The 10639-nt window shown below is 39.7% G+C and overlaps 1 protein-coding gene across 2 annotated transcripts; it reads right to left on the reverse strand.

Annotated features, from left to right (window-relative positions):
- Positions 1 to 254: 254 nt before the first annotated feature.
- gab3 (GRB2 associated binding protein 3) lies at positions 255 to 8906 on the reverse strand. Of its 2 annotated transcripts, none has more exons than XM_040014635.1 (10): positions 8683 to 8906; positions 5804 to 6104; positions 4018 to 4174; positions 3473 to 3918; positions 3245 to 3294; positions 2244 to 2496; positions 1863 to 1953; positions 1566 to 1650; positions 919 to 1029; positions 255 to 730 (listed from the first exon to the last, which is right to left on the reverse strand). In XM_040014635.1, the coding sequence occupies exons 1-10, from the start codon at positions 8752 to 8754 to the stop codon at positions 611 to 613; spliced, it is 1686 nt and encodes a 561-aa protein (XP_039870569.1). In that variant the 5' UTR covers positions 8755 to 8906; the 3' UTR covers positions 255 to 610. The 2 variants fall into 2 exon arrangements, with proteins under 2 accessions (XP_039870569.1, XP_039870570.1); XM_040014636.1 differs by having other exon boundaries at positions 255 to 727; positions 8683 to 8902.
- Positions 8907 to 10639: the final 1733 nt, after the last annotated feature.

The raw sequence follows: 10639 nt of genomic DNA on the forward strand, positions 1-10639 counted from the left end.
TTTTAACAGTGCAATTTTGCATATCCTCTATGCAAAAGAAGGTCTTACTGCTTAATTACTATTGTAATTTTATTTCAATACTGTTTCCCAAAGTGCTTACACAATCTTTTTATTCTTCTTTATCTACACACATCCAAGAGTGACCAGATGTCAACAAATTAAAAGTGAGGTATAATTGTTAAGTTAATGCTGAGGGGTAGCATGTGATTTTAATATATGTGGCTTTAAAAATGCAGGTTAAAGGTTTTTTGGGGTGTTTTTTTTATACATTTGAAGATTTGAAGATAAGATTTTCCTTGTGTCTTATAAATTGAAGATAAAGTTTGTTTTTAATTTTTTTTTTTCTGCTCTTACCGTTACATTTTTCATTCCCAGTGACAATTGAGGCTGTTGTTACCTGTCATTGTTAGTCTATATCTGTTCGATACTCATCTTTGGTTTTCTTGTGAGACTCATGTGTAGGTTGTGAGACATTAGCTTAATATGTGCAGCGTGGAAGGGGGTAAAAACTGCTATGGACATAAAATGGTACACCTGGTCACCCCCAATATGTACTCCTTGCTGTTGTTGGCCTTCTTGAAACTGTGTGTTCGTAATTCGTTTCATAGTGTCAGGTCTTCGACTGGCGAACATCTGTCCACTCCATTTTGGTGTTTTGAAGCGCCTGCGTCTTCTTCTCATCCACCTGCACGTAATCCACTCTGTACTCATCGGACAGGAATGGCTTCTGCTAGACATCGAGAGGGAGAGATAAGCAGACAGTGACGTCACATTTTTAACAGTGATACAATTCTGCTTCACCTGCACAAACATTTAAACTATCAATGCTCCACAGGGTACAGTAGAAGTCTTGCTGTGCAGTTGTTGTCATTTGTCAAATAAAAATAAAGATAAAAATAAAGCCAAATAAAAGCATACCTTCAGCACAGGAGAGGGGGTTGCTGAATTGAAATCCAGTGACAAATAGTCAAGATTTGAACTTCTCGCCCAGGGCTGAACTGGCCCATCAAAGAACTGCTGCCTTAATTCCTGTGAGAAAAAACAAATCATAAAGGCTTCGGAAAAACGTCCCTGTTCTCAGGAAAATGTTTCTGACATATTTACAATCCTAAAGGAACATCAGTCAACAGCAGGTAAGCTTCACTAGTGTCTTATTTTCATTAAATATGTCACTAAACAAAAGCAAAGTGACCTCTGTTCATTTTCAGATTGAGTTTAAGAACACGTCGGAAGCTATATGTGTCTAGAGACACTATGCATGACTAATGTGACTTTTTCAAGGCTTTATTCAGGGAAAATAAAATAAATATGCACATTTTCCAGACCATGAACAATTACAAGTAGCTGAGAAGAATATTTTGGAAATTGGTAGTCACTTTCCACTCCCACATTCTTCAGCTGTGTGAGTTCTGAGCATATTTTCCCACTCACAAATGGTTCTATAATAAGACAGTGACAGATTGAGTCCTTTTTGTAGTCTTCTTTAAGCATTCTCTAAACCATAGATAGAAAAATAATATTTAAAAAATAATTCTACATATGTTTCCACTGAATAGAAATCCTACCATTGCAGAGGAGCTTGTGACTTCATCTCTTACTTTCTCCCCATTCTCAAGTCGTCTTTCAAGAGGTGAAGGTTTCACTGAAAAGCTGTGAAGAAAGGAAAGGAAACAGTTATTTACTTTCAAATTAAAAGGAGAAAATACAGAGAATCCTGAGGTTTAAAAAACATCCATAGCCAAATGTATTCTTAAAAAACAAGGCTCAAACCCTAACTGCAATTTTATTAACCCGATCGTGTGCTTGTTCTTGTTTCTATAACTCAACACAAAAGTTTGTAGACAAAGACACTTTCTGCTCACCATGAGTCGATCAGTGCTCTGCTCAAAGGGAGATGCGTGGGACATTCTGTGATTGTAGAAAGGCCACTCAGATCAAGAGGTGGGGGTCGAGCTGTGGAGCGAGAAAAGGTCAGCGTTATCAGATTGGCTGCAATTCTCTAACACGGCACAGAAAGGCCATGTCGGAGATCAGTGTTTCTGATACAGGTGCTGTATATCTGTCAGACATGTTCGTTGCATAGATCTGTGACTATGAGAGCGCACAAAGCATAATTTTTAATTAAGCTGTACACATTAAAGTTTACAGAAAACATTCAATGGGAAAAAAAAAATCTTGAAAACATCTAGCCAAAGATGAAACAAACATTTAGTACTTTCCAAACATTCAGGCTGGACTCTCACCTTTCCTTATGCGAGGTTTTAGATGCCGGTGAATCGGAGGTGGTGCAATAGCACTAAGTTGACTCATTAGTGGGCTGAAAGATGCAGACGGTTCAATACTGTAGGTTGTATTGAGGAAGCTTAATGTCCTTGGGCTCATGGGGATGTAACCATCAGACTCCACGGTCGCAAGAGAAGGAGAAGGCGAAGGGGAAGCCATAGGAACATATGACTCATCCTGGTAGGTTTGAAGTTTTGTGCTATTTAAACAAGGCTGCAAAAACATAAAGCATCATATGATCAGGCACGTGCACTACATCAAATATATTATTATATTACAGCTGGAACATTTGTTAATTCCAGACTTGTTACATGCTTGGGGCATTTTTCAAACTATTCTCATTACATGTATTTATTAATAGAGAAATGATACTACAGGGGGGAGTTGCCATTAGTTGAATCCTACAGAGGGATTGTCATTTTAGCAAATGTAATCACTGTATTGTTAGAAGAGAAACATGTCATAAATATGAAGCTAACTTAGCTTAGCCAGGTTGATTTGTTTAGTAACAACTTGTAGTGAGACTACTATACTCGTGCAGCCAATCTAATGGTAGCTGATGTCATTGACTTCATATAGGCAGAAGTGGCTAAAAGTAAACTGATTGTAAAAAAACAAACAAACAAACAGATAATAGTGGAAATTTAATTCACAATAATGTGATTTGTAGGTAGCTTTGAATGTGTAATACGGGCCATAACTGTAAGTTGCTGCTGACATACGATGACTGAGATATTTTTTTTCTTAGTAAGCCTGATAACAAATCAGACACTACATGATTGTGCTAATTTTGACTTCAAAGAAAGACTATGTCACACTCATGCTAACCTGAGTTAACTTAAAGCTCGCTGAGGCTTCCTGTTTATCATATGGACATGAAATAGGTGTAAATTTTCTTATCTAACACTTTCTTGAAAAACAAAAAGTGTGCATAAAAATAAAAATGTGTCACTGTTCTTACCAAATTAATACTTTGTCTCCTTATCTGCATAAATTTGCTCTCGGCATTTCCTAAAAAACAAACAAATAAACCAAAGAATTATGTCTTTTAACTTCTTTAAAAAACTCTTTTAAAATCAGCTGATATGCGTATGAATCAAAAAGCATCTTGATCATATTTCCACCAGGTTTATGTTTCACTGAGCCAGGATCATCTTCATCAGCTTCTATACTGTGCATTAGGATTTACCCAATTTGAAATGGTCCAGGCTCGACAAAGAGGTCCTCCGGGGAAAAAATCCAGCATTGCTCGAGAAATGGCGCGCACTCATTGCCCTCGTCCTTTGAAGGCCTTCGTCGCTTGCGTACTCTGACAGGTGATTAGGCTTGGGTGGCAGTGGAGGGGGTGTTAGTTTATCACCCGTCGCCTCAAACATCGCGGGAGAATGTGGTTTGTCGAACTGGAAGACACTTGTGGCGCAGTGATGTAGTGGAGAGGAAGACGATGAGGGCAAAGCTATGGAGGTGCATGGAGCGCTGAATGGAGGGTTGCTTAGCCTCCCATGGGGGAAAAGAGATGGACTGGGACTAGTGTGGGAGATTGAGGATAAAGAAGAATCGGTGCAGATGTCCTTGACGGCATCGTCTGATGACTTCTGCTCCAGAGAGATCTCGGAGTTTGAAAAGCTGTTGTGTCTGCAGATAAGGACAAAAAAATGCAAATATCACATTTGTTACACACACCACACAGCTATGATTTCAGCTTGTGGGACATGTTGCACACACTGTACATACCGACTAGTGATCACACTCCCCGTCTCACACTGGGAGAGAAAGAGGTAGTCCGGTGGATAGCTGGAATCTTGTTGGCTTTCTACAGATGCTATATCAGAGCTGTCAGGTGACAGCTGAAGGGAGGTGGGAGTGTGAGGAAAGCTTTCCTCTGAGCTCTCTGTTGACAACAAGAAGAAAGAAACACAGAGAATGTAAGTGAGCAAGTGCAAAGCCAGAAGATGCAATCGTTCCCTGCCTGCACTCACTCTTCATATTCTGCATTTACATATGAAGTGGTATTTATATTGCAAGAAACTTGAAAGCAGATATGTCTTCTGTTTATAAATCCCCTCATTCTTTCAGGCAGGTTGGCCCTTGTTCAGAAATTTGTTTCATTCCATTTCACTCAAGGCCCCCCTCAAGTCAAGGCCGTTCCCGCAGCACTAATCCAAAAGTCTTTGGATGTTCTCATGAAATATTTGCTATTAGATATTTGTGTCCTACTGTGGGCACAGAGCAACCTTTTAAAAGCCTTTGCAAAACTTATGAGTCGCTGCAAAGAGCTCTCGAGATCTAAGGTCTACTGCTGCCGTCCAGAATTCTCAGTAAAAATCTTTGTGCAACAGTAATTGTGAGCCACAACTCACGACTCCATTTTTTGATTTACAAGCTTGTGGCATATCGGCAAAAGTTGTGCCGTTGCTCTATCTCCTTCATGCAGATGACAACTTTTTAACAGACGCATGCTGAAGTCTCCTCCACAAAAATGACACTTGAAGCAAAGGCCGAATCAGCAGCGTGATGATGGTAAAGTGTCGATGTGTTAGATTCAAAAAATCTAATTACACCCCGAAGCATGGAGGTGATACAAAAGTGCCATGTGCTCATTTGAATGTAATGTTGAGCTGTTCTTATCCCCTCAGATCCAGAAGCGACGTTAGGCTGCGTGACAGGGAGTATGCAGAACTGCAACACTTATGACCGCTGGAAACACACATGCAGACAACAGCCAGGCTCCTGATAAAACGTGAGGTCAGGCTTTATCTAAACTGTGTACACAGCTTCACCAGAACTTTTATTTGAATTTATTTCCATTGCGCGCGCGTGTGTGTGTAGACAAACTGTAGTCAAAATATTTACATATTTCAAATGATAAAAGGGGAAAAATACAGCAATGTTTCCTTGTTGTTGTTGCTGCTGCTGCTGAAGTGGAAAAAAGTCCAGGTATGAAATGGTGCTAATCACATGTAGTGACACGATTGTGAAAATGTTTCTGAAGTTCAAACTTGTAAGGTCATACAACCAACCTGTGACAACCACAGTATTGTGGTACTCTTGCTGTGTTCCAAAGTTTCTAATTTTGAAGACTTTCAAGCTCATCCAATGCTTTCAAAGCCACCAATCCAACCTTAATGGTACTTCAGAAGTACAATTCACTTAAAATCTAGATCTAAAATCTGCCTTCCTTGGGTATATTTAAAATGGGTTTGTTTTTTTAAATCTTAAAGGGAACAGGGAAATAAATCTTGTACAAACAGCATGGTTGAGAGTAACCTGATTGTAAACCTGAAGAATTTATTGCAGATTTGCAGTTTTTTTTTTTTTTTTACAGTTGTCAGTAAGGTGCAGTCTTACACTCGATGCCTCAGTTAGCATGGGAAACGAAAATCATGAAGCTCCAAACAAACAGTTTGTTCTGACCTCATAAAACTCCCCACTTCCTGAGTGGTGACACCAATTTGTTTTGGACCAGCAGAGGGAGTCTACACGATTACTTCAGTGCAGCAGCGTCTTTCGACTTGTTTACCTGCATCCTCCAGGCTCCCAAACTGGCAAATCTGACTAATGCTGCTGATCCAGCTGTTCATCTCCTCCTCGGTTTTGGCCACCAGGTAGAAAACACGAGATGAGGTTTTTACCACGAAGAGGTGCTTTCCGTGAAAGTCCCTCTTTATCCGCAGTTGCCCTTCCAGCATTTCCACCACGCACTCTTTCAGGTCAATGGTGCGGATTGGCTTTTTGGAGTTATTGCTCTGATAGTATTCCAGCACATCTGGATCACCGCTCATGCGACCTCTTCGAAGCACAAACCAACGTTTCCTCCATGCCTGCAGGTGCAAGAAGTAAAGAAGGTTTAATGGCCTTGCTCTTGAATTTAAATTTCACTCAATATTATGACTCACTTTAAATACAGTGCTTCATAATTCAAACTGTAGCATCAGGCTTTTCCCGCCAATTTTGCTAATCACGAGAATTTGATCATGGCCCCGCTAACAGCAACGAGCTAACTAAGTTTCTTTGCCTTTGTTATGGTCAGTAAGCGGAACCTCAACTCAAATTTCCCAGAAGTGCAGAGAAGAGGAAGTTCACTGTATTTAGCAGAAAATGTCTAACAGAATGAAAGAGGTATTTATAAAGAGCCTGGTCACTTCTTTGTGCTGAAAACTAACTGAAAACCTAACACTGAAACTGCACTAAAAGGTATTTATAGCTACTCACAGTGAGCACCGCCTAAGCCCTCTATTCCAACCGAGTTTCATCCTAGCCATAGAGCTGTTACAGTTCAATAATAATAATTAATAAGAATCACGTTAAGAATAATAAAGGTGTGTGTGATGTTATCGTTTCACTCTTGGTTTTTGTGGCTTCGTTGTTGTGGCTGAGTCTCTTCTGATTCTCTTCAAGGCTTGAAATTGTGTAACATTTCTTTCTGTGTGTAACAAATGCTCTCCTGCAACAAGTCAGTTGGTGATTTATGTGTTCATTCCAGGAAATGGTTAGACACACACAGACTTATTGCCTAAAAAACACTACTAAGCTTAAGAGGAAACCGTAACTAGACAGATGGCAATTTTGATCCTGTAGATGTTCTGAAAATGAAAAGTTTCGCACTCCTAAAAAGGAGTTGGTTTGTGTACCCAGGTTCATCTAATGGAAGCAGATGGTGAGTGTAGAAGCCAATCAATAGATTCTGTATATTCTGATGAAATCAGGTTTCACCCCCTAATTAAACATGGACCTCCTTGCTTTTCTTTATATTACCGTAGGCTAAGGCCTATAGTTTATCTCCAGATTGTAGATACTGTATGTCTGTTTAATTTGAAAAAAAAAAAAAAACCATTGCAAGTCCGACACTGATCTGAAACTCACAAACAAGCTTGTTTTCTGTGTTTTTAAAGTTTCAACCACATCAGATGCAGCTTCCTTATCTTCTGTCACGTGAGGTTAGTTCGAAACTCTGGTCACATGGGTAACGGTTGGTCAGCAGTGGTGACAAATGAGTAACTTGTCCTTGTTGAGATTATTTGTCGCGATTATTTTGTGACTCCCACAACAGAAAGCCCCAAACCATAATTAATAATTAGTGGTTCTGGCTCTGGCTGTTCTACCAAAGCCAGAACTCAAAGACTGGAGGAGCTAAATGGAATTCAGCCATTTTTAATTACATTCTTTACACCCCTGTATCTGTTTGTGACAGGTCAAAGTGTATTCAGCCAAGAAGTAGCTTAATATGAAGGCAAGTGAGATTTATGGTATTTTTTACTTTGTAGTATATCAATAGTTTAAGTTTAATTGGTGTTTTGATGATGTCCCCCCACCTTTTCTTTATTTAAAGGAAAACAAGGTGTGAAATCCTGGAATCAGACACTGTGATAGCAGCAATGTGACAAACATCTGATAGCGCTGCATGTGTATATCTGAGTAAACAAAATAGAGACTCCTGCTCCACTTCATCACGCACACTGATGGACTGCAAACTGCATTTCCAGAAAGTGGAAACACAATGTTGACAGAGCTCCTTCCAGCGAAGTGTATCTCTAGCAACACAATCAAACCAACACCTTAGTTAACTACCACAGCCCCTTGCTCCTTCAGTCTTGTCGGCATGTTACTTACAAAGATAAATTTGACCCAGATAATGACTAATTTTCATACAGGCAAGATCAGAGCCTGATGTTTTGAATAAGGCAAACAGTGAGTGTACCAGTCTATACAACTGTGGATTTGCATGTCATGCTAAAATAAGTTTCTATTTCCCATCCCAACACTGTCAACACACATACACGCATGTAAACCCCCCCTCCCACACCGCAAAAAACCCAATACACACACACCCTTTCCTTACACCGCTGTTGACAAATGGCCCTCCACCTCCTCTATTCGTACAGAGGAAGTACATACAGCCATCATCGAGCTGGACTATTTCTGCTTGTCGCTTAAGTGTCTGACTGCCCCTGACATTACTTCCCATGTTTCACAACACACAGACGCACAGAGCGCAGAGCAAGTGGCCAGCCTGACACTATCACATGACCCCCCACAACCACAAAACAGTCAAGGCTGGATGCTGTTTATGTAAGCTATTACATATACTCGCTGCAAGGACTCACGTCCGAATGTGTCTGAAGCACATCTGCAGTGAGTGGGGTATTGTTGCTAAAGCACATGACTGCTATAACTACGCCAACACGCAAAAGTAAAGTGACCTGTACCAGAGATGAGGTAGGTGATATAAAGGAGACCGAGACAAGGCAAACATACAAATCAGTGTATCTCTTAATCTTCATTGTACATCGCAGCATACACACATAAACACACATACACACACACACGCATAAACACAAGGCTCAGCACCACAGCCTGGCAGAGGACATAGACAAGTGTCCGATGTGTGCTCCTACTCACAAATCTCTTCAGTTTCTTCTCCGGAGGGGATTTAATGAGCCAGCCTTTACAGACCACATCCCCAGCACTCATCTTGGCTGCAGTGTGTCGTCCTCACGGCTGCTCCTGCCGCTGCTGCTGCTGCTGTTGCTGCTGCCGTGAAACTGAGAGTAAAGCATATCCTGTTCTGGTATTCAGCTCAGCCACTCCAAAAAGGAGGAAGTAAAGAAATTGATCACACTGACGCTGAGAGAGAGAGAAAGAGCGCAGAGAGCGAGAGAGAGAGTTATGCATGTACTGGATGTAGCTCTTGGCCTGAGGGGGAGTTAATGAAGAGAAAAACACTGTCAGACAAGATCTGACAGATATGAGGATTTAGACTCACTGACTGGTGACATACAATATGTCGCCATGTCACGTTCTATTATAAGACCTGCAGTACAAACATCAGTGATTTGTTTTTTTTCTGTTGATCTGTCAGTTTCCTCATGTGGCTGAGGTTTCTGAGCTCCACTGAAATACATAGTGGTTTTCAGTGAACCAATGAAAACACTAAACTCCTGCCCTACTTGAGGCTTAACGATATATTAAAAAAACCTCATTTACATGCGAACTTCGAGAAAAATCTTGGTGGTGATTACTAGTAGAACGGCTATAACAGCTATTATTTCTCTGTTTGCTTCTCTATCCAGGCCTAGGAAGCTGTTTACATTTAGTTCTGAACAGGTTTTAAATGCAAACCATCTTGGGTCTTAGGTTGCTCATGGTAGGAAAGGTCACGAAAGCTAATTCACACACTCGTAAGAGCACTAAAAACTGGGTGTAGCAATGTTTTCAAGCATTTATGAAAGTTGTGCATGTTTGCTATTCAGTTTGTTATAGTTGACAAGACCAATAAAGTTCTAATATTAATAAATAATAACATCTATAAATGTCTAAATAACCTGACACACTCCTTAAAGGTGCTCAGTGGCATGGTGGTAAATTCCAAGTGTCTCAGAGCACATCGAAACAAGATTCTGCTTGCCCATTCCTCTGAACCTAAATGGAATATCAAACTGCATATAGAAAGGGATCTGTTATATAGTCATATCCGTAGTTCTTGTCTTTAATTTTAATGCTGTGATTATTGCTTTAAAATAAAAAACTTTTTATATTGAGGGTGTTGTTTTTGTTGTTGCAAAACATGCAGTTACCGTTTCCTGTTACTTGTGTGGTAATTTCCTTTAGTTCATTACAAAATTCCTCTGAATTCAGGCCATCATTTTCCTTACTGCTTCTTCATAATACTTAAAATACATACTTAATATATTGTAAGTGCAAAGTATATTGTCCTTTCTTTTAAAATACTCCATATAGTTCATCACCTTAAATACTTACATCATAATTTGTTTCTTCCTTTCCTTTCTCCTTTTTGGTGAGTAATTTTATGTAGGCAAACCTGTATTCAGTAAAATAACATGCTAAATATTAGGAAACTGCAAATTAAGTTGCAGGCTGGCAAGTGCCAGCATATCTTCTAATTTAGTTTTTGTGTATTTGCATATAAATACATAAATGTCATTACACACTAGCTTAGGCTTTAAATTTGTGTGGTAGTGCCACGTACTTCTGCACATAAAAACCGTGAAGAAGAACTGGTAGTGGTGAAAATACTGCTGATAGGCATGGTAGTGTAAAAGTAAGACACATACAGCTGCTGGTGGTGGTGGTAGGAGCAGTATATATTCAGAAGGCCTCTATTTTGAATGAAATGCTCTAACTTAAAAGTCATTATCAGTGACTTCATCATATAAACGCTAAACACATCAGATAGAGATGCTTCTGAAGTACAGTTGTGCAACTCACCACGAAATTATCTTTTATCATACTAGGGAAGTTGTTGTTTTTTTCTTTCTTTAAACTTCTCTTGCCAGTAAAAAGAACAACCCACCACGACCTCACCCTTTATCTTTCTTTCTCTAAAAGGAAATACATT

Source organism: Simochromis diagramma, unplaced genomic scaffold (genome assembly GCF_900408965.1).
Source record: "Simochromis diagramma unplaced genomic scaffold, fSimDia1.1 OVJJ01000676.1, whole genome shotgun sequence".
In the NCBI taxonomy this organism is placed as follows: Eukaryota; Metazoa; Chordata; class Actinopteri; order Cichliformes; family Cichlidae; genus Simochromis; species Simochromis diagramma.